This window comes from Schistocerca cancellata, chromosome 7 (assembly GCF_023864275.1).
Source record: "Schistocerca cancellata isolate TAMUIC-IGC-003103 chromosome 7, iqSchCanc2.1, whole genome shotgun sequence".
In the NCBI taxonomy this organism is placed as follows: domain Eukaryota; kingdom Metazoa; phylum Arthropoda; class Insecta; order Orthoptera; family Acrididae; genus Schistocerca; species Schistocerca cancellata.
The window spans coordinates 185,706,156-185,731,778 of record NC_064632.1 but is presented as its reverse complement, the minus strand read 5'-3'; the positions used below and the strand labels follow the sequence as shown (position 1 = coordinate 185,731,778).

At 40.6% G+C, this 25,623-nt stretch overlaps 1 protein-coding gene across 1 annotated transcript in view; it reads left to right on the top strand.

The window, feature by feature from the left end:
- The window catches only part of LOC126091964 (pancreatic triacylglycerol lipase-like), a 271,059-nt gene that overhangs the window by 182,113 nt on the left and 63,323 nt on the right, over positions 1-25,623 (top strand). Inside the window, exon 5 of the mRNA XM_049907315.1 lies at positions 1,923-2,058. Within this exon, the coding sequence (XP_049763272.1) occupies positions 1,923-2,058 (136 nt within the window). The remainder of the gene's footprint in view (positions 1-1,922; positions 2,059-25,623) is intronic.

The following is a 25,623-nucleotide window of genomic DNA, read 5'->3' as shown; positions in this document are numbered from 1 at the left end:
GGGTTGCGAACGGTCGGCATCGACACGTTTGAACGTGTCCAGGAAAAAAACGATTTGAACTAATTCAGTTGGGGCGCGGACGTCGTGGCGACTGCATTGGGCGTTGCTGCGATCTCGAAGATGTGTACTGATTGTGTTGGAGAACAAATGATGACCGTACTGCTTGAAATAAAGACTTCAGTCACTTTCCCCCTGCAAAATCAAACGACGTGACAAGGCTACTATAAGTGCACTTTATTATTTGACGCGATTCTGATAGGTTACCAGTGAAAAAAGATAAGTGTCCGCGAAAGTTTCGTACGTGTGATCGATTATGGTGTTGGGATTTGAACTTGTGGGAGATTATTGTTATGGATGTAACGCAAATGGCTTTCTCGCCGCGAAAATCGGATATGTTGAGTAAATAATAATAATAATAAATGACAATAAATAATAAAAAATAGAAGTACAGTTTTCGAGACATTATTGTGTTGGAATTTGAATTTGACGGAATTATCTAGTGGAGGTAGACCAATAATAATAATAGATAATAATAAATGATGAATGATAATCAATAATAATAATAATAAAGAGAAGTACGGCTTTGCAGACATTATCGTGCTGGAATTTGAATTTGGCACGAATTTTCTAGTGGAGGTAGGCCAATAATAATAAATGATAATAAATGATAATAAATGATAATGAATAATAATGAATAATAATAGTAAACAAAAGTAAGGTTTTTCTGGCATTCTCTTGTTGGAATTCAAATTTGCTGCCATTTATTTCTGGAGGCTTAGGTGCTACAGAAGAATGCTGAATATTAGATGGGTAGGTCACATGACTAATGAGGAGGTATTGAGTAGAACTGGGGAGAAGAGGACTTTGTGGCACAACTTGATAAGAAGAAGGGACCGGTTGGTAGGACATGTTCTGAGGCATCAAGGAATCACAAATTTAGCATTGGAGGGCAGCATGGAGAGTAAAAATCGTAGAGGGAGACCAAGAAATGAATACACTAAGCAGATTCAGAAGGATGTAGGCTGCAGTAGGTACTGGGAGATGAAGAAGCTTGCACAAGATAGAGTAGCATAGAGAGCTGCATCAAACCAGTCTCAGGACTGAAGACCACAACAACAACAACAACAACAACAACAACAACATAGGTTAGTGGACATAGCCCAATTGACCTATCTTCCCGCCAAAAGCCGCCATCTTGAATGACGTCATGTGCTGTTGGCAAGTCTACATTCCGCCATTTTGGATGACGTCAGCGCCGCCATCTTCAATAAATTTGGCAACAATGGAAAGTGAGGTGGTACATAGGTTGCCCCAGTACTCCTGTGGCTGCACGAAAAGCATTAGTCAACATGGTGGCGTTGATGTCAGGGTTCCTCCAAGTCATAATCCGTCGGCGGCAGTCATCCACTGCAGTAGCAGCCCTTGGACGGCCTGAGCGAGGCGTGTAATCGACAGTTCCATGTCTCTCTGTATCTCCTCCATGTTCGAACAACATCGGTTTGGTTCACTCCAAGAGGCCTGGACGCTCCCCTTGTTGAGAGCCCTTCCTGGCACAATGCAACAATGCGGACGCGATCGACGATCTAGGCACGGTTGAACTACAGACAACACGGGCCGTGTACCTTCTCCCTGGTGGAATGACTGGAACTGATCGTCTGTCGACCCCCTCCGTGTAATTTGCGCTACCCGTACATGATTGTTTACATCTTTGGGCGGGTTTAGTGACATCTCTGAACAGTCAAAGGGACTGTGTCTACGGTACAATATCCACAGTCAACGTCTATCTTGAAGAGTTCTTTGGAACCGGGGTGATGCAAAACTTTTTTTAATGATTGGTCGTCGTTTACCGAGGTGCAGCAGTTACTTGGGTTTGGGACATGGCCGCACCCTGCCAGGACTAACGAAACCTTGTGCGGTTGCAGCGTATCCACGGCGGCGGCGACGGCGGCGCCCCCCTGGACGTGCACCTAGTGGGCCATAGCCTGGGGGCGCACATCTCTGCCTTCGCCAGCAACCACCTGCAGGACGCCACAGGCTCCAGGGTCCGCAGGATCACAGGTCAGTGGGCGGCCTCTTGGACGCTTGTGTCTTCACTGTGTGTCCACGGACCGAAATGTGCATTTGTCTGTGGTGGACGGGTAGTTACTAAGTTAGCAATAGAATACTTTTACTTTTATTATTGTTTCATCCCCCTTGCCCAGTATTTCTCTTAATCAAGGCTACTGGATGAGAATTACTGCGATATGGTTGGTGATCCTTGACTTTAATTTTGCAGGTGCATTCTTTGATCAAACAAGGTGTTTTTAAAAATACACTGCCCAACAGAATTAAAGGATCACGTTTTCGAAGCATTGTAATTGTCTCCCACTGCGATGCGTCAGTTTGAAATTTGGCTCAAAGACGCCCGCAACGTGTAATGGTGCAAAAGCGTTGTATCCTGCGACGTCACTCTCGGGCTCAGTGAGACTTCTACAAGCAAGGTGTCGACACACGCGAAAAAAAGGCCAGAGGTCAGAAGTTCATGTGACATGTAAAGTGGCTTGAAGATGTCCCATTGGCATCTGTGGTGTGATCACGGAGGAGTGTACAACAATGAAGCATGGATTAACAGAAGGGCAAAGTCTCCCTCTGAGGCCCCTACTTCGGTAATAACCTCAGTGACCCTCCCTCCTTTCCCCCACACATCTATAGAGAAATTTAAAATTGTGCCTTTACAGAAAAAAAACTTCCAAAATAGTGCTAAGTGCCAGCGGAAAGGTAACTGGCGCTGGAGTTGTATTAAGTGGTTGCCCACCTGCAGGGGTGTAGCAGTACTTCGAACGTTTTCTCCGTAAAGGTTGTAACCTCCCAACAGATAAAAATAATTGTTTATAGCATTCACATTCACATTAGTTAAAAATACCTCCCAACAGTAAAAATATAATAACCTGCCAACAGTAAAAAATAATTATAATTAGCATTCACATTCAGCGTAACCTACCAACAGTTTACTTCCGTAACCTTGCAATAATAACGTGACTAACCTCGCAATAAAATTGTGGCTCACTTATAACCTTTCAATAATCAACTGACTGTGAATCTAAACTTGTAAATTTGAACGTCAGCATTGCTGCGTCACGGCCCTGAAAGATCAAACTGAAGAAATTGAAAATTCTTACCTCAATCAGGTCGCCAGATAACGCGTATATATCTGCTCCTATAAGAAATTTTTCTGGCACAGCCCAGTGCAATGCTGGCCGATAGATTTGTCATGTATAAAAAGAAACAACTGATTTTTCTTTACAATAATCGGGATGACCATGGATTGGAGAACTTAGTAAATTCTTTAAATTGAGATAAATGATTGTGAAAAGCTAAATTTTATAAGAAAGATTATTATTAAGAGATTTTTAAAAACATTTACATGGTACTTGATTTAACAATAGTACATATGCGCGAGGCTGCTTTTACCTTATACTACATCGCTCAGACAGCGCCATCGCTCCCCACGACCAGCCCAGCCAACTCGGTACACCAGACTGCTAGCTACTACTTACTCCTACTGCCACACAGTTCCTACTGCAGCCAACACTATTCTCTGGTCTGAGATTCTCTTATAGTTTACATATCGCAGGCAGCGGGTGAACAATCCATCGAAATTACATCTGCTCGAGTGCGCTAGTAAAAAATTCCTTAGTCATGGACCTCTTACAAGGTGTGTTTAGAAACTCTCGATAAATGGGAGCGGCTGCAACCGCAGTTATTGCCGAAATGGGGTCTTAGAAGGATCCAGTTTTTGCCGTTTCATTCACGCATGTATTAATGTCGCAGCCTCCTGTGATCACATAAGAGGGCGAGAAATAGGAACACTGAAAATGCATAAGACCCCTTGCTGCTTCGGATCACGTTCAAATTTTGTCGAATGGTTTTGAATGGTACCCTGTAGTTACACCCTGTACACCAGAGCAAGAAGGAGTGAGATCGCATTCGGTGGGGTTGCTAGTCCATGATGTCTTTAGAGAAGCGTTGAAATGGCAGCCGATGTCAGCACTATCAACGATTGCCAAGAATGTCTTCCTGTGGCGTATCATACTGCAAACTGGTTTTTCGACCGAAAAATGTGTGGGAATCAACACAAAAGGGTGATTTCATTGACGCCTTTTATGCCACCTGCTGAGGCCTTTTCCTGTCGATTCTGAGCAGCAGTGTGTGGTTTCCTCTGCCACTACTCGTAAGAAAACTGCTTGATTTCTACGCTGGGCGTCGCGGTTCTGACCTCCATTGCAGAGCCGTCATATTGTAACGCCGGAAATGCATATCTTCCTATTTCCATCTATTGTACTATAATTTTTTCCTTATTTTGTTACCTGAAGATATGACATTTCTGTGTCTTTATATATTGCAATTGTTCTACTATTTGTATGATATGTCGATGTATGATTGGTTTGTTTTTTACATATTATTTGTATTTTTATGCTGAGTCTGGCCTAGGGGAAAACTATGCTATCGAACGATTACATCGATAGGTCGTGTGGAGAACCAAAAGCGTTTAAGATCTTTGGTAGTGTTAACTCTGCCGCGTGGAGCGCGGGCAGAGCAGAGTCTGGCTGGAGTAGGGCGGTGGAGCAGGTGTGTTGTGTGTCGCTCCCGCGAGTTGCCGCGCTTTCGGGGTTTGGCAGCATGTAATTGCACTCGACTTGCTATGATAGTTTCTGACACGGTGTCGCGGACGGGAGGCATTAGCTGGCGCACATCAAGAGCCCGTTTCGCCTGGTGACCGTGTCGAGAAGAAGGCGCAGCAACATCCAGCTTCTACAACAGCGACGGCCGACAATGAGTGACTGTCGCCACCTCCTCGATCGACGACTTCAAACATTCAGTCAACCAACAAGGAAGACTGGAAACACGTAAAGTTTTAGAACAGTATGGTGGACCTCAGATTTTCAAATTGTTCAGTTTGCCTCACAAAACTATTTCAAACTGTTCAATTTGCCTCACAAAATTACAGCAACGTAGCATTAACCTTTGTTGCACATTGTCCCAATTGCATTACCAAGCATGGTCCCTTCCTTTCCCGGAATGAACCCGAGTGTCGTTGAAATTCAACCGTCAGCATTAAAGTAATATAATTCCATTTCACTGCTTTAATTTCAAAGTTCAGTTACAGTATTCATAGCTGGCTACAATATTTAGATTACACAAGCACAAATTAAGAGTGTGAGTTTTGTTACTATATTTTAGCTTACTTGTGACTGCAGCTCAGCTTGGTATGTACTAAATTTTACTATTGTTAATTTTTCAGAATCATTTGATTCAAGTTCAAAGTTAAATCTCTTATTTCTAAATTGCTTAGATTCAAGTAGCTTTTGAAATGATTGTTGAGGTAGCCCAAGACTAACCTTATTTTATTGAAATTCGTAGTGCTACAGAAACAAAGTTCACTATTAATTTCAGTCACTAAATTAACTTTCAATTTTCCGGTTTTATTAATTCTTTTGCTAAATTAAGTCAGAGTGTAGCGAAATTTATTACTTTTGACAAACATTCAGTTTTCACACAACACGTGTCAACCGTCAGTTGCCACGCTTTTAGTGCTAATTATATGTGCATTAATCTTTCATTTTCAGTTATTATTGTAGTTGTCCATAGGACTGGCGACCGTAATTTTCCCCAAAGCTCAAATGTCTAATTAACGCCAATTAATTGTTAACGTAACGACCGCACATTTACATTCTTTATTAAGTTTACCCTTTTCTCAAAACTAATTTCCACCAATTTCATTTGAATTTTTCCTTTCATTTATTATGTAACCCTTACCTCCCTTTTTACCGCCAAATTAACTTCGGTGACGATTGCTTTTCCCAAATTTCCATTAGGTGAACGCGGTTAAATTTTTCACTGTCATTAAGGTCGATAAGTGAGGGGGCGAAAGGTGGGTGAGAGGTATTGTGACGACCCTCCCCTCGTGTGACACGTCCACGGCGGCATTAGCCAGAGTTATGATTAAATTTGGTGCCAGTGGGACAGCATTAACCCGCTTTACATATCGTATGAACTTCTGGGCTCTGGTATTTTTTTTCGCACCATTACAGAAGAAGGTTCATACATCGCGCTGGGAGACAATTACTTAAATTTATAGTTCCCTCTTCTTTTCGCAAACGCGTTAACCTCAAGTTGGCACTCTCAGAGCTCATGTTATCTTTACTAACAAATCCCTTCACTTCCCTCCATTATTTAACTTTACACGAACACAGCTTTCTCCAAAATCTATCTTACATTTCATTTCAGTTAACCAGTCAATACCGAGAATTTAACCAATACTAGGAGAGCCAAAATCAGTACGGTCTGCTTGTACTCTTCTTCCTGACTTTTGAGCTTTAGTAGTGCCTGACGTTTGTTGTGTTTGCTACGTTTGCCTACAGCACTGACAATATGTACGCCATCATCAGCAAATGCTGCGAAGGCAACCAGATTTTCGGTATGCAAGCATCTGTATGCGCTACCTGATATGTTCCAAAACGCCTCGCATAACAACGGGATTCAGGGGTTCTATTGGTGATGGAAAGGTAGGGCCAAGTGTTTTGGATAGCCCTTGGGATAGCGACTATTTGTATACCCAATACAAGGATCATCTTGGTGTCATTATCCTACAGTACAAGGTCAAAATTTGAATATTAGATACTTCCTCTAGCTTAGGCAAATAGAGCAGATCGGTTGGTTCTTTTTGAATTTGATGTGGTCTACGGTGCACCTTGAGGTGCTTATGGAGGCATCATTTAGTTCTTGAGTGGTTCCTGAGAAACATGAAAAATGCGTTTTTCACCATTTTTTCATGTCAGCAGCGGGTATCTCAATATCTAACCGAAGCAAATTGCTCAAAATTTAGTGATATATTCATTAGGCGTTTATCTAGAAGTGCAATGTTCCCGTTTACAAAAATATTTATCCGCTATGGGGAAACAGCCAAAGACATGGTTTTTGGGTACCAGTACCGATCCACGGATTCCAAGAAGGCTATGCACAGTAAATGGCTATAACTCTTACAATAAATTCCTAAGATCCAGATCTTGGACGAACTTGAAAATTTTCTTGATGTATTTATCCGTTTCTGAGGTACAGACGTTCAAAGTTACCCTACTTGTACACCTAAAATGCGTACGAAATATACGGTGTGGGACGAAAACGCTTCTTATAAAGTGACGTAGTGCCTTTCTTATCATGAGAAGGATTTTGGGAACCTCATGTTATAGTACTAAAGCACATGCAAAACTTTTGCATAAAATCGGTAAGAGGTGTAAAATTGTGCAGTTTTGTGCTATCTCAATTTCATATAAGTAAACTATCAAAAATTTTACTGACCCATAAAATTCTTTTCATATGTGACACGCTGTAGTAAGGAAAAGAAGGGAACCAGCAGAAAAATGCTCCTTTCGGAGCATAGAAAAGACTAATACTTTGAGTGAAGAGTCGCGTACCAGCTGCCTCATTGTACCTTGCTAAGAATCATCGACAATTTTCCCAAAAAATTTTAGGCTGCGAACACATTCACACTTTTTGTGCTGAGAGAGAAGGAGACAGTTATAGTTGAAAAGAACTGGAGAAGTAATAAACAGTGGAAGATACGAAACAGTGGTTGTGGTATAGAAAGAGCGAAGACGACGATGGCTGTGTGTGTGAGAAAGACAGGGGAACAGTGGCAGCGGTACATAGTTGATTGTGACAAAACAGTGCTAGGGAAAGAGTGAAGGAGATAGTGCCAGTGAGAGAAGAATAAAAAGAAAGAGATAGTGGAAGTGGTTGAGAGCCAGTAATAGTGGGAGATGGAGTCTACGACAATGACGATTGGGAAGGGAGAGATAGTGACAGTGAAATGAGTCTGCAGCAGTGGGAAGGAAGGAATGAAATGGTAACAGTAAGAGAGAGAAAGAGGGAGACAGTGACAGCGAAGGATGGAAGGAAGAAAGGAAGATTGAGTTTAACGTCCCATCAACATCCAGGTGATGCAAGATGGAACACGAGCTGGGATTCTGTCAAGGATGGAGAAGGAAATTGGCCGGCGATTCAGGGAAATCACGAAAACCTAAATCTGAATGTCGAGACGCGGGATAGTACGGTCGTCCTCCCGAGAGCGAATCGTGTGAGCTAACCACTGCACCACCTCGCTCGGTAGTGACAGCGAAAGGAGACAGTAGTAGTAAGACGCAATCAAGACAACTGTGACTGTGAGACACGAAAATGTGACAAAGAGACACAAAGAGACTGACAATGAGTAGGACTGAATGAATGACAAGTGGGAGTGGAGAGGTATGAGAAACTTGCAGCGATGAACAGGCGAATGTGAACGAGTTGCAGTTAGGACAGCTTGTGGGAGTGAGATGTGAGCTGCAAGTTAAAAGAACAAAAGAGTACAAATACGTTCGCATTCCAAAATTTTTGGGAAAAATTTGAAAGATGTTGAGAAAGATAGAATGAGGAAGCTAGCACCCCAGTTTTCGGAGTCTTTTAAAAGAGGAGCATATGAAATTTTTTGTGCTATACTGAAGCATTTATCAGCTGTTTCAGCTATGAAACTAAATTTTACGAGACAGAACTCATCTTACCAGCTGAATCTACTAAGGCATTCATAATTATTCCGCTTATTTCCACTTCTACAAGAACCATTAAGATTTCTTTATCATTCCCTTCTTCATCTCTGTGTAGGTCTTCCTTCACATCTGTGATACGTCCGCATTTAATGGCTTTCATTGTGTCATCTGACGCGTTTCCCATAACATCAGTGTAGCATTAGACCGTTGCCGAAACTTTATTTAGTTTACCGTCACTCTCGCGGTTTACGATCGCGGCAACTAGCGAGTTTCGGCGATAGATTCGGCGCCCCGTCTCCTGCATACGCCGATCGATTAGGTTGATGATTTGGATTAAATCCGTTCTATGGTTCATATTCGTCTCTCAGTTTCCTGCTGGCGTCTCATCGACCTAATCTACTTGGTCGTCCATAATCCTGAAATTCTCCTCGTGGTGGGCCAGTATAATGATTTTGATGATCGTCTTTATTTCTCTCTCGTTCTCATTCTCTACGAGGACTTCAGTTCGATCGACCACTAAACACAATTGTTCCGTGTTCAAATACGGGGTGAGTGCCAAGTCTTTACATACAATGAGTGGTAACTCTGTGTTAAAATTGATGCTAATTCTTTCTTTTTAACCGGTTCGCCAAGGTATGCATTATCATATCAGTTTTCTGTGTATACCCTCGCGTAGTACCGTAATGGCTTGCTAGTTCGGAGGTGTTAGAATTTTTTATTTTATGTCACACCGTTTTTCTCGAAAACAAAATTTATTTAAGAACGCTGTTTCTATTTCTTTGTACGTGAAATAATTGTCGAATACAGTAATAACCCGGATATGTGCTTCACCTTTCATGTGGATGATGCACGAATCTTTTTTAGTTTGTTCGGTTTAATGTTTCGAAAATGGATGTTTGAACCGTTTTATGAAGCTGGGGGTAGATACCATGTTTGGGAACATATTCTTGGAAATTTAGGGCATTCATGCAAATGTCTAGAATTACTTGCGGCACATCAAGTATGTTATGACCGATTATCGTAACGCTGCATTAATCGCTTCCCATTCAAAGTCTTTACTCACTTCCTTCGATCCTTCCTTGCATTCCAAGACTTTCCTGCGAAGTTTGTGTACTTTGCTGCCCAACTCACTGCACTGCGTCTGAATCCCACCCATTAATTTTATAATCGTCTCTTTGTTGCTGCGGCAAGCACTTCTTGCGCGCGCAATTTCGCCATCGTGGACACGAATTATAACATGAGCCTCTTTAACGAACATTTTCGTTTTTTCGCAGTGTTCGTCAATCTGTGTCTTAAAATTTTGTATTTCAGTTTTGACTCCCTCACGTTTGAACTGAAATTCATTTCAGAGTTCATCATTCTTTTGATTAAATGTGTTACTGTGCTCCGTTCACAGACTACCAATTATATTTCATAATTTATTACAACCCCCCTGCATTTCCCTTTTAATTTCCTGTCGAGTGTGTTAGATTTCTTGACGAGAGTTTTTAATTTCTTAACGAGAGTCTTTAACTTCTAGCATAGTCAGTAGCATTAAATGATTGCTTAGAATGTTCGTTACTGTTTTCTCTGGCTAACTGCTGTGGTCGAACTGAGCGTTGTTGAATCTAAATTGCAGGTGCTGCTATCTTCAGTTACACAATTCGTGGTATTAACAAACTCAGAATTCTCTTCTGTATTCATTCAAATGTTCAAGTGTCCTTCACTAAATATACCGCTACATTTTTGTTCTTTATTAACCACTGCAACGGCTTGCACCATAGTCACCACTCGTTACAACTTAGATCCACAGTATATGTAATTTAAAAGCTCGTTCGTGAATAAAGAATTATTGACATACTCCACACTTTCTCTCTTTTCCCATTCACTCCTAAACAACGCTGCATCCAGTTCTCCACGAGGCACCACTAATGCAAATAGCTGTTATACTGAAACTTCCTGGCAGATTAAAACTGTCCGCCAGACCGAGACACGAACTCGGGACCTTTGCCTTTCGCGGGAAAGTGCTCTACCATCAATTTTTTTATCTCACTTTATTCGTTATTGTTCGTCCTCACAGCTTTACTTCCGCCAGTACCTCGTCTCCTACCTTCCAAACTTCTCAGGTGAGTTTCTGTGAAGTCTGGAAGGTAAGAGACGAGGTACTGGCGGAAGTAAAGCTGTGAGGACGGGTCGTGAGTCACGCTTGGATTGCTCATGTGGTAGAGCACTTGGCCGCGAAAGGCAAAGGTCCCAAGTTCGAGTCTCGGTCCGGCTCACAGTTTTAACCTGCCAGGAAGTTTCACATAGGCGCACACTCCGCTGCAGAGTGAAAATCTCATTCTGGAGCTGTTATACTCACCGTTTTTTTTACGTTGACTTCTCGGACTTATCCAAAGATTACGTTGATTTTAGGGTACTGGAGCAAGTGTCGCCATGTCGAAACTACGTTGCCTCCTAAACATCTATTTACTACTATTGTTGCCTATACAGGATTTTTAAGGATTAGATATACAAAAGTAACCTTTAACTGTGAAAAGGGTAAATAACTTACAGAAATGTTTGCTACAGCACTGAATGCAGTATATCCTCAGGTTTTATCTACAAATGTTCCATGTGACTACCTTTTGTAACACGACAAATGTACCATCTGTAATCAGTTCCCTGCCAGATTCTATGAAGCAAGTCTTGATGTATGGTGTCAACCTCTTGTGTAATCCGTTTTCGCTGCTCGTCGACGTTTTCCGGAAGCTCAGGAACAAACACTATCTTTAACGTACCCCCATACACAGAAGTCCACTGTGGTTAAATCAGATGAACAAGGTTGCCAGGATATTGTTCCACAACGTCCAGTTCAGTACGTGTTACACAGTAACACTAAGCATATTCAATTCTAAGCTGGCAGGTCTCGTTGATTTGCGCGGGCTCTGACTGTAAGACTGGCGAACTTGTTCAATTGCTGTGTCAGAGACTTCTGGCCGACTCTGACCTGGCATCCTATGTGGTACACAGCCAGTTTCGATGAAACAGTTGTACCAAATGATAACAGTTTATCTTGAAGTGGTCCTGAATTGTCTGTGAACTTTAGCAGCAGATCTGGATTCATGAAACCACAAACAACACTGCGCACGCTCTGCATTGTTACCCGCTGAAGAGCCAAAGAAATTGGTACACCTACCTAATAACACGTAGGGCCCCCTCGAGCACGTAGAAGTGCCTTGACAGGACGTGTCATGGACTCGACGAATGTCTGAAGTAGTGCTGGAGGGAACTGACACCATGAATCCTGCAGGGCTGTCCATAAATCCGTAAGAGTACGAGAGGGTGGTGATCTCTTCTGAACAGCACGTTGCAAGGCCTCTCAGATATGCTCAATAATGTTCATGTCTGGGGAGTTTGGTGGCCAGCAGAAGTGTTTAAACTCAGAGTAGAATGCACAACGGATGTGAATGGATGCAGGTGATCAGATAGGATGCTAACGTACGTGTCACCTGTCAGAGTCGTATCTAGACATATCAGGACTCCCATATCATTCCAACTGCACACGCTCCACACTATTGCAGAGCCTCGACCAACTTGAACAGTCCCCTGCTGACATGCAGGGCCCATGGATTGATGGATTGTCTCCATACCCGTACACCTCCATCCACTCGATACAATTTGAAACGAGACTCGTCCGACCAGGCAACTTGTTGGTCCTCAACAGTCCAATGTCGATGTTGACGGGCGCAGGCGAGGCGTAAAGCTTTGTGTCGTGCAGTCATCAAGGGTGCACGAGTGAGCCTTCAGCTCCGAAAGCCCATATCGATGATGTTTAGTTGAAAGGTTCGCACGCTGACACTTGTTGATCGCCCAGCAATGAATTCTGCAACAGTTCACCGAAGGGTTGCACTCCTGTCACGTTGAACGGTTGTCTTCAATTGTCGTTGGTCCCGTTCTTGCAGGATCTTTGTCCGGCCGCAGCGATGTCGGAAATTTGATATTTTACCGGTTACCTGACATTCATGGTACACTCGTGAAATGGTCGAATGGGAAAATCCTCATTTTCTGCGCTACCTCGGAGATGCTGTGTCCTATCGCTCGTGCGCCGTTTGTAACACCACGTTCAAACTCACTTAAATCTTGATAACCTACCATTGTAGCAGCAGTAACCGATCTACCAACTGCCCCAGACACTTGTCTTGTATAGGCTTTGCCGACCGCGGTGCCTTATTCTACCTTTTTACATATCTCTGCATCGGAATCAGCATTCCTATACCAGTTTCTTTGGCGCTTCAGTGTAAGACTCCATGCAGTCTGTTTGAATAACTCATTCGCGCTTGCCACCTATCGGGAACGTCGGGAACTAACAGTGTTAGGTGGGAATAAAACTTGAAGATATACTGCATTCAGTGATGTATAAAAAAATTTCTGTCACTTATTTACCGCCGCCGGGGTGTCCGAGCGGTTCTAGGTGCTACAGTCTGGAACCGCGCGACCGCTACGGTCGCAGGTTCGAATCCTGCCTCGTGCATGGGTGTGTGTGATGTCCTTAGGTTAGTTAGGTTTAAGTAGTTCTAATTTCTAGGGGACTGATGACCTCAGAAGTTAAGTCCCATAGTGCTCAGAGCCATTTGAACTTATTTACCCCTTTCGCAGTTGAAGGTTATTTTTGTGTACCTAATTTATAAACACCCCATATATATGGCTAACGTGAATGAAGTTTCTTCCACTGTTAAATTATGTAACTCACTGTTGAATTCAATTTAAACACTGTTTATTAATATCAGTCAAGCCTCCGCCGTAGAAATATTTCAGGATACACATTCGTTGCTAATACTGTGTGCCACTAAATAAATCTACGCGAAAACAGTCTTTCTTCTGAGTCCGCCCGTGGTTCACTGTAGTTAGACGCGAACTACTGATAGCGACTAAGCGTTTTTGGCGTCAGCGACTATATTTGATTCAGAAAAATTCCTGGCACTACCAGGAATTGAACCTGAGTGTTCTTTCCAGCAGTCCGATATTGGTTACTTGGTCATTAACAGTTCTTCCTTCCCCCGCCCCTTTTTCCTATCCTACTCTCCATTTCCACCGTTTATTAGGCGTTGTCGACTTTCTGCCCTGTCGAGAAGTGTTTCCTTTGTGAACTGAAATTAAAATCTTGATGGTAATGGACGGTATTTAAACATGACCTGCCGCCTTTTCCTGCAGGTCGTCGTCTTCTTCCAGGAAGCGCTATACAAAGGTAATTAAGAAATATGAATCCTAATGAGAAGGAAAATAAGGATTGCACACAACAGTTACATTAAAAAAAGTAAGAAATAAGTAAATGAGCTACGGAAGCTGGACATTCCTCCTTATCACTTGCTAAAACGTCGGAGTCCACACATCGAATAGTTTTTAGTGAGGTGACGATGAGAGAGACGCCTGTAGAGAAGAAATGGCGGGAACAAGTGGCAGAACAAGACATCTCCACATAGGCACCTGTAGGCAGTAAATTCATGCCTGGAGAGTGTCGAAGCTCACAATACGGCGGCATCGGCAGGAGGATCTGGCGGGGTACGTGCGCGGAATGCTCGCTCCGGTTGGCGGCGCCGAATACTGATGGCACCAGCGCTGGGGCCCGCTTGCTTTCCCTGCGGCTGGCGCGCCGTCCGATTTCGCCAGAAGTGCTGCGTCGTGTTGAGTCGAGACGGACGTCTCTGGCCGAAGCGAGGCGAAAACATCAAGTCTGAGTTCCGAGAGCTGCGATGTAGGGCTGTAACAGGGATGGGACAACTGCTGTATCGCCCCGGGGCACCCTACATATATCTGTATCTACATCCATACTCTGTGAGCCACTGTCAAGTGCATGGCGGAGGGTACTACCATTGTACCACTTATTTGGTTTCTTCCCGTACCATTCACGTATGGTGTGCGACTGTCGACTAATTATCCATATATCGACATTTTTTCAAAAGAAGTAACGAAATATACGGGCGATATTTTATTCACCGGTTTATCGACATACCGACGTCGCAATCTTGACGATATTTTTACTTTATACTATACTTTTTTAACATTTTTGGGTAAATATTTGAAATAGTTCTTCTGAAATTGTATCAGAACATAATTTTACTTTCAGCGCGTCATTACTTTTTGAGCTTTCATCACGTCGAGTCTTTCTCTTTGATCGTGTGAAGCTAGTATAGCTGACACAAAGAAGAAGTCCAATTGCACTGTGAAAAGGGGGTGGGGGTGGATGGCGGTTAGAATGGAATAACAAGACTAGTTTAAGACTGGTCTTTGCATCGGTCAGAGACCTGTGGAGGGAAATGCTGATGCAATAGACGCTCGGCGCTACCAACAGAAACTGCAACGTTTGACTTCACCGCGCAATTTTGAGACGACGACTGCTAGTTCGCTGGCGTTTGCAGAAATGAAAAAAACAAAAAAAAACAGAGAAGTCGACATAATGAAGTGTTCTAAACAACTTCGCTATGTGACGAAACGAACGACGGACCCAATGGACACCTTTTGTTGTGGCTCTTACATGCAGTTACCAGTCTTAGCAAAGTGGTAATCGCCAAGCGTGAATGTGCATCGATTTCCTTTTAATTCTTGCTCTAAGGGGGATAAACAAGCTGCTAACTTGTTGGTATACAGAATATCTAATAATAAATCAATACTTAAATATACAGCTCTAAAACTGGCAGTATATTTACAACGTGCAGCCAATATTTTTATAGGCCCGTACGTTGATGTACTCACCGTCGTCATATCGCTAGTTTCTCAACCTAACCAAAGGTCGATAATGATATTTACTTAAATATCGATACATAGTTCTCTCGATATTTTTAAAAAATGGTTCAAATGGCTCTAAGCACTATGGGACATAACATCTGAGGCCATCAGTCCCCTAGAACTTAGAACTACTTAAACCTAACTAACCTAAGGACACCACACACATCGATGCCCAAGGCAGGATTCGATACAGCCAACGTAGCTGCAGCGCAGTTTCCGGACGGAAGCGCCTAGAACCGCTCGGCCACAGCGGCCGGCGATATTTTTGAAATATCAACAGTTCTACAATTAGTCCAGTGAAACTGTCAGAAAAAAAGCCTGTACCTTGAAAAGGTGGGGTAAAAGATTTTATTTTTTTTAACTCGTTTATATTGTTGGAAAGGTTAGAAAACCAAGTTTTGCCAACAAAATTTCTCTTGGGAAAACTTTCTGCAGTCAAAAAACTTCGAAAATTTCGGACTTTTCTCACTTTTTTCAAAATATCTCAGTTTCATTTGCTCCTATCGCTTTGACGTCTATTTTCTTTTTTAAAGAGCACAAAATTCTCTACACATTTGATTCTTACCATTTTTTTTCTACTCCCAGTATCTAAGGCGCTACAGCGCGTCAAAAATACCAATTTTTCAAATTTCGAGCAAAGAATAGTTGGTGACAATTTCCACGGTATATAGTTCCGTAGAAAAGAGAAAGTTGTGACTCTCCTTTCTGCGTTCAGTTCTGTAAAAGCTGGAACACTAAAATTACTCCTGTTCATCCTTTCACTCTTTTCCAAAGGATTTGTTTAATGAAACAAAGTGAAGAAGGAGTTAAAAGCCTTTCTGAAATATGAACTTGCTCTTTATCCAATGTCCCTATTCTCAGAAAAAGGCATGCGAAAAGGAACAAAATCTTCATTCTACAATTCTTTCGTTCCAGTGGAAGATGTGAAGTCAGGTGGACCGAGTAAATTTTTTGTCATTGATGGAGGGTACCTTATCTACAAAGTGACTTGGACTCGAAATGTTTGCTTCAAGTCAATAGCCCAAAGCTATGTTTCTTACCTGCAACGTCATTTTGGATCTCAATTTGCTATTGTATAGCCCAAAGCTATGTTTCTTACCTGCAACGTCATTTTGGATCTCAATTTGCTATTGTATTTGATGGATATCCATGTGAGGGAGACAAATGTAGCACAAAGAGTGCTGAGAGGATTCGTAGGTCCAAACAACATTCTTCGGTTGACGTGGTTGAATCAGAGATGGTGAACCAAGTCCCTCAGGACAAGTTCTTGTACAACGAACGAAACAAGATGCGTTTGATCACACTTCTTAAAATGGAATTTCTGGAGTGTAGCATTGAAGTGCACCAGGCACAAGAAGATGCTGACGTTATAATTGTAACATCTGCCATTTCAAGAACCAAAGATTTTAGAAGTGTTGTCATTGTAGGAGAAGATGTTGACCTACTTGTGCTCATGACCGGTTTGGGGCAAGGCATTGAAAACTTATTTTTCTTAAAGCCAGGAAAAGGAAATGCAGAAGACAAGTGGTTTTCAACTGCATCTTACAAGTTTGACAGTGAATATATTCTGTTCACTCACGCCTTTAGCGGATGTGATACAACATCTGCTTTTTTTGGTCAAGGAAAAATGAAGTGCTGCAATATTGTTGCGAAAAATGAACACCTAACCTCAGCGCTTTGCACGTTCAATAAACCACATGCTACCCGTGAAGAAATAATAACTGCAGGAGAACAGGTTACTATCGCATTGTATAGTGGAGGTGTCAGCAGTTCCCACACACTAGACCATTTGCGGTACCAGCTATTCGCCAAGTCTGCCACAAAAAGCAAACTGAATCTTGCACGGTTGCCACCTACACGAGATGCTGCACACCATCATTCGTTGCGGACTTACCAACAAGTCCAAAGTTGGATGGGAAACTGGGAACCTCCTGAGAAATGGGGCTGGAATCACAGTGACCACGGTCCAATACCCGTTATAATGAGCCAAGATCTAGCACCTGAAGCACTTCTTCACAATGTTTCATGCTCATGCAACCTGAAGTGTGGCGGAGCGTGCTCCTGCAGAAAAGTGGGTTTGAAATGTTCTTCAATTTGCAAGAAATGTATTGGGGTCAACTGTGAAAACGTGCCAAAATTTTTATATGAAGACAGTGAAGAAGATGTTATGGAGGATGTTGAGGAAACCGCTGACGAAACCAACGAACTTGCTGAGGCTGACTCGCTGTTTAAAGAAGAGGTCAATCTGGGATCAACTCTATGTACAGACCCTGAATCTGTAACTCAAGGTATTTCTGGTGACACTGAGGAACCTGGCCCATCAAAACGTTGGAAGTGATGCTCATATCTGTCTCAAGTGCGCATAAGTGCGATATTACAAGTATTACACACCCAGAACTGTCAACATTTTTAGTAACTGACAATGCATTTTAATTGTAATAAAGCTACTTATTTTTAATGTCAACGGTGTGGCTTTTATACACAAGAATAATTACCTACCTAATTAGGTTGCCTATTGCAGCTAATAATAGTTCAGTTTCCTGAGACAATTTATTTTGTGTGCGTGTGTATGTGTGTGTGTGTGTGTGTTTATGTCTCTTAATGATGTATTTTTATATTTATAGTTTTACGAATACCAGGGCTGAGGGAGTCCTTAGTGAATTTCAGGTAGTGATGTAAGAATGTTGCATACAGAGAAATTTAATACCTGAAAGTGAGGTGGTAAATTCCAACTTATAACATGACGTATAATGTATTTATACTACACAAACAGAAACTAAAAAAATAGTGTTCAAAAATAAGGTATCTTGTCACTATGCTCAAAATTTGAAAAATTGGTATTTTTTGAGGCGCTGTAGCGCCTTAGATATTGGGAGCAGAAAAAAATGGCAAGGATCAAATTTGTAGAGAATTTTGTGCTCTTTAAAAAAGAAAATAGACGTTAAAGCGATAGGAGCAAATGAGACGGAGATATTTTGAAAAAAGTGAAAAAAGTCCGAAATTTTCGAAGTTTTTTGACTGCAGAAAGTTTTCCCAAGCGAAATTTTGTTGGCAAAACTCGGTTTTCTAATCTTTCCAACCATATGAACGAGTTGAAAAAATAAACTCTTCTACCCCACCTTTTGCAAGGTATATCTACTATTTGACTGGACTAAATAGAGCGTGTGAAGAATGATTGTTTGAATGTCTCTGCGCGTGAAATAATTAAGCACACGACCGCTATGTGAACGATATGTAGGGCGTTGTAGTTCGAAAGTCATCATTTAAAGCCGGTTCTTGAAACTTTGTTAATAACCTTTCTCGGGATAGTTTATGTCTGTCTTCAAGAATCTTCCAGCTCATTTCCTTCAATAGCTCTGTGGCACTCCCCCACGGATCTAATAGACCTGCGACGATTCGTGCTGCTCCTCTCTGTATATATTCGATACCCTCTGTTATTCCTGTATAGTACTGGTCCCCCGCACTTGAGCAGTGTTCTAGAACCGGTTGCATGAGCGATTTGTAAGAAATCTGCTTTGTAGACTGATTGCACTTTCCCAGCATTCTACCAGTAAACCTAAGACAGAGCCTATGTGATCACTCCATTTCATATCCCTACAAAGTGTTACATCCAGGTATTTGTATGAGTTGGCCGATGCCAACAGTGACTCATTGATATTATAGTCGTAGGATCCTACGTTTTCTGTTTTGTGAAGTGCACAGATTTACATTTCTGGACGTTTAAAGCAGGTTACTAATCTATGCAACACTTTGAAATCTTATCAAGATCTGACTGAATATTTATGCAGCTTCTTTCAGATAGTGCTTCATATTAGACAACTGTATATCTGGAAAAAGTCTGATGTTACTGTTAACATTGTCTGCAATGTCATTAACATATAACACGAACAGCAAGAATTCCGACGCTCTTTCCTGACGAACACCCGAAGTTACTTCTACATCTAACGTCGACTCTACATCCAAGGTAACACGCTGTGTCTTCCCTACCAAGAAGCCCTCAGTCCAGTCACAGATTTCACTTGATACCCCATGTGATCGTACTTTTGACAATAAGCGTAGATGTGGTACTGAGTCAGATGCTTTTCGGAAATCAAGGAATACTACAACCACCTAACTGCCTTGATCCAATGCTTTCAGTATGTCATGTGAGAAAAATGCGAGTTGTGTTTCACACGATCGATGTTTAGGAATCCATGCTGTTTGCCACTGACGAGGTCATTCTGTTCAAGATACTTCATTACGTTTGAGCTCAGAATAAGTTCTAAGATTCTGCAACAAATCGATGTCAAGGATATTGGATGGTAGTTTTGTGAATCATTTCTACTACCCTTCTTATAAACGGGTGTGACCTGTGCTTTTTTCCAACAACTGGGCACAGTTTTTGTTCGAGGGATCTACGATAGATTATAGTCAAAAGAAGGGCTAACTCAGCGGCGTATTCAGTTTAGAACCTGACAGCGATTCCATCGGTTCTCGAGCTTTATTCAGTTTTAACTTTCAGCTGTTTCTCAACACCACTGACTCGTAATACTTACTTCATTCATCCTTTCAGTGGCACGAGGATTAAATCTGGGCATTTCTCCTGTGTTTTCCTTTGTAAAGTAACATTTGAAAACGAAGCGAAGCATTTCGGCTTTTGCTTTGCTACCCTCAATTTCAGTTCCTGACTCATTTGCTCAGCCCTAAGCGTTGTTCTACTGGGTAAATATCTTCCCAGTGCATGGTCAACCCCGAGGTTGAGGGGACCCTGGTGCCGAAACAAATAAACTAAAAAGACACGAAACAATAATAATTATTTAAATAAAAGTAAATTTTTAATGTAACATGTTTTCAAAACTCTCCTAGCCTTAAAAGCAGTAAATAATTACTTAAAAAACGTTAATAGAAAACGTTGTTAAAACTGACAGAAAAGTATTAAATAATTTCTCCCAACACCACAGGGGTTCAGATAGTCCCGAAACCTTGTGTTCGTGAATTTTTAATAGCTATGAAAATACTTGTAAGAGAGATGAACGTGATTACAGGCCTATATCGTTGACGTCAGTCTGTTGTAGAATTATAGAACATGTTTTATGCTGATGAAGTATGACGTTTTTGGAGAACGAAAATCTCGACTATAGAAACAACGTGGATTCCGCAGACAGAGATCATGCCAAACTCAGCGCGCACTGTTCCTCCGTGAGATCCAGAGCGCTGTACACAACGGCATTCTAGTTGATGCCGTGCCCTTTGACCTCAGGAACGCATTTGTCACCATCCTGCACTGTCGATTAGCGAAAAAAAAAGCTTTTAGAGTATCGGACCAGACTCGCTACTGTATTCAAGACTTCTTTGATGACAGAACTCAACACGTCGTTCTTAACGCAACAAAATACGAGGGGCGTTTGAAAAGTCCGTGCAAAAATAAAAAGTACTGGCGTATTTGGGGTAAACCTTTTTTATTTTTCGACATAGTCTCCTTTTAGACTTATACACTTCGTCCAACGCTGTTCTAATTTGTTGATCCCTTCCGAATAATAGGAATTGTCCACGTCTGCAAAATAGCTATTGCTGCAATCACCTCCTCGTTTGAATAAAATCTTTGTCCCGCAGCCATTTCTTCAAATTCGGGAACAAATAGTAGTCCGAGGGAGCCACGTCTGGAGAATAGAGGGGATGTGAAACGAGTTGGAATCCTATGTCCATTAATTTTGCGACCACAACTGCTGAAGTGTGTGCTGGTGCATTGTCGTGACGGAAAAGTACTTTTATGCGGTCCAATCGCCGCGTTTTTCTTGCAGCTCGGTTTTCAAACGGTCCAGTAACGATGAATAATACGCACCTGTATTAGTTTTACCCTTTTCCAGATAGTCGATGAGGATTATCCCTTGCGAATCCCAAAATACAGTCGCCTTTCCGGGCGAAGGGATGGTCTTCGCCTTTTTAGGTGCAGTTCCTCCCTTGGTAACCCATTGTTTAGATTGTTGTTTGGTCTCAGGAGTATAGTACTGTATCCATGTTTCATCCACAGTGACGAAAGGACGCTTAAAGTCCCGCGATTCTTCCTGAACAGCTGCAAACCATCCTTGCAACACTTCACACGGTTCCGTTCTTGGTCAAGCGTGAGCAATCGCGGAACCCATCTTGCGGATAGCTTTCTCATGTCCAAATGTTTATGCAAAATATTATGTACCCGTTCATTCGAGATGCCCACAGCACTAGCAATCTCATGCACCTTAACTCTTGTAACCTCCCCAGAAAAATTTAAAAGAAAAGACAATATTTAATAAAAATGGGAGCCAAGTATAACCTCCCGCAATGAAATTTACTGACAATGACAATTAAACAAAAATTAGCAATCTGACCCAAGTATAAGTTCCTCACAAACAAAAATGAAAAACATTTCAGTACTAATGAAATCTCAGTGATAATGATAATTCAATTAAACCGAAATATCGGTCTTTGGCCCTGTGCAAATCAGAATTAAATTCTTACCTCATTGTAACTGCTAGTCAAATTTCTGCTCTTATTCTTGCGCACAGCTTGGAGGAACTGCATTGCAAATAATAATATTCCTTTTTTTTTAAATTTAACTGAAACTTTTCTTTAAGGGAAGTGGAATGAAATCGTTAATTCAATTAAATAAATTTTTTTGTAAAATTGCTTTTGAAATCAAAATTATTATTGGGGCACTTGTTGGAAATTAATTACAATAAATAAACTTTACATTATCTGATGATTACCTTAATTAACAATATACCTCATTCAGCCTCTTGACCAGTATTGCCGACAGACTACATCACACAACCGCACTGGGCTGCTACTACTGACCGACCGCTCTGCATGACGACTACTAGCGTACTGCTCTACATGACGACTACAACCGAACTGCACGACGACTACAGCCGAACTGCTCAACTGCTTGCAACACTCGCGCGGTCAAGCGCAGACTAACCACGAAAATAGGCTCTCTGCTCAAAGATTTTAACGTGCCTCACCATCGCTGCTATGTTACATACGTGTTTCATAACCCTCCACTGGGGGGGCAAAAATTTGGCAGCGATGGTGAGTCATTTGGACTTGCCATCGCAAGAAATTTTTACAATTTACAGAATATTCAAATTTAGTACATAAATTAAATGTTGTGCACATGCACCGAGTACAAAATATATCAGACAAAGACAGGATGTGAGTACAAAACATAGTAGTAAATCAGAAAACTGTATATACAAATTATTTGACAGATAGCAAAGTGCACACGCACTGAAAAAATTCTTTAGCATTTTCAGAACAAATAAACAGAATGACAGAAAATCGTGTTGATAAGTGACATGAGTGTACTCGCACTGGAGTTGATAACATATCAGTAAATGATGAAATGTATATACAATGAGTAACAAATGACATAAGTGCATACGCACTGAAGTATTGAATATACAGAATGAGTACAAATCATATTGAAAATGCACAGGCATTGAAGTTCAGTAGAAAACATATTAACACACAACATAAGTGCACATGCACTATAGTTCAGAACATATCATTAAAATAAAATAATAAATAAAAAAAATGTATATACAATATAAAAGACAAGAGTGCACATACTGTACTTGAGAACAAATCGAAAAAATGTCTTAGGCATTTTTGCAATAAATAAACATAATGGCAAAAAATCATATCGACAAGTGACATAAGTGTACTCGCACTGGAGTTCAGCGAATCAAAAAAAATGTATAACCCATGAACATAAATAATGTTAGCAAAAAAATGATTTTCACTATGTGACAAGAATTAGGATAGGAAAGGGAAGGATCGCATCATGGTTGTAGCACTTTAGATTGCACACAGCTGTTCTGAAAGTCCATATCTTTCCACAGAAGTACAACACCAAGTGACACAATTTGAAGTTTCTTTCCCATCAGAATTTACCAGTGTAGCCAAGACACTGAACTCTCGTAGTAACATTTCATGTTCTCATTTTGGCAGTACATTAGGTACACCAAACAGTGGGACCATAATAACGTCTTCATCGCCCACGGTGGTGGACAGCATGTCGTGTCAACACCACGCTCTTACAAGGCACACCAACGTAGAATTAGTGCAAAACCAAAGATAGTGCTCCATGATCACTAGGATAGACAGGACAAATGGACATTGCAGTAATTCAGGGTAGTTAGCTCATGAGGTGAAGGACATTAAGTCACATAATATTGACAATTACAGTCTTCATTAGTAGTTTGCGGCATTCATAGCCCAGTGATTGAACATTTCTGTACCAAGTATGTAGTATTACAGAAAAATGTTCATTAATTGTTTTACATAGAAACAGTAACCTTCTTTTCCTAGTTACAAAGCATTATTAAATAATCGCATTCTTTTCCAGTTACAAAGTATGGCATCGTTAATTAATTATTTGTTATTCCAATAGTAATAATCATTAGCCTTCTCCTAATTACAAAGCATTATTAAACAATCACATTCTTTCCCAATTATAAAGCATAGTTAATCATTTGTCATTTCAATATAGTAAGAATCATATTCTTTTCCAGTTACAAAGTATCAACATTGAAAACAAGAGCTAATTAATGGCATAATTAATAACATAATTCATTGAGTGACATTAATTATTGGCACTCAGTGGCCATCAAGTATTAAATAGTACAACATTTTTTTATTCATTATTATTCAGAAATCTCTTAATTCATTATAAAAAATCAGTTAATTACAGTCATAGCATTAATAATCAGTATTACTCAGAAATCTCTTAAGTCATTATTCGGGACTGGTAATACATTTTTTTTTGTGCTATCAAAGCATTGCTTTGGGTAATTATAAGAGAAAGCAAGAAGAGAAAAAAGAAAGGAAAAAAATTGGTTCTGGGTTGTTCCTGTAAATGAAATGTGTGTAACGTCATTCGTCATGAGTCAGCTGTAGCAAGGTTGTGAAACAAGGCAGTATACGTGATCACATTTATAAATGATAAACACAAATGGGTTAAAAAATAAAAATGCAAGTACTAGAACAGGTATAATAAGTAACAGGTTTAGTAAGTATCATGAAAAACTTCTCCTGGAAAAAATACAAAATGGATTATTGACCTGAAAGAAGAAACGCACACTACGCTGAAAAGTAGTGAACTTCGAATTAACAGGTAGTGAAATGTGTATAAAATGTGTTCCATAGCTGTCCTTTCCAAAACTTTCCGTCATCCTACTATGCAATATAACACCTGCTGTCAAAACAAACTGCAACAAATACTTAAATAACTACGTAGCATAAATACATAAACTTCAACATCATCCTCATCTGTAAAGAAAAAAACTTCATTATTCATCACTTCATTATTCATATTACCATAACTTCATCATTATCATCACCTGTAAAGAAAAACTTCATTATTCATAGTATCACACTCTTCATCATTATTCATCAGCATTCATTATCATCTGCAAAAAAAATATCTCATTATTCATTATACAATTATTCCTTATCTCTATCATATTTCATCAGTAAAACTAAAATGTGTAGTTCTGTCTGACAGCCTGCATCAATCGCCTTGTATTCTGAAAGAAAAAATTAGTTGAGACTGCTATTCTGCGATGTGTATAGTATATTCTTGTTAACGCTTGTTAATCCTGATCCATTTACTCTTCCTCATAAGGTTTTTGTATCCTCTTTCGTCTATTCCGTAGTTGAAATTCCCATTTCTGTTTAATTTATTTCCTTTACACGTTATTTCTTTCTGAAAATGATGAACAAAGATTAATGTCTTGCATTTACATCATATACCCACTAAGTAATTACTGATTAACGGTAATATAATTAAGCATACAGCATAACATGACAGAAAACGTAATATGTCGAAAGCACAGACAGTGTTCAAAGGCAAAAATGTACACGGAATATCACAATGCAGCAGCAAAAAAAAAAAAATGTAAAATAGTCACGATGTTGAGATATCTTAAAGCAAAAATGTCAAAGTCAACTGGTGTTTGCTATGTCTTAGCTAATTCATAGTGCATACAAACAAAACAGGAAAATAATCATATATACATAAAAAATGGAAAATGTGCACGGTCTGACGTGTAACGACAAGAGGAGCGACCTGCTAACCTTACCTTGCCAGGCACTTGCCAAGACAAAATACGATAATCGTCAGTAAGTGTTCATGTGAGTATAATTGCATACGTAATCATAAAAAATTAGGAAATGGCATTACTGTGCGATAAATCATAAAGTATGTTTATTCAATAAACGGTTTGATGTTGGAGATGTGGTGATTGCCTTTACTTTTTTTCGTTCTCAAAGTTTCGACATGTACAACATTGGGGTGAGG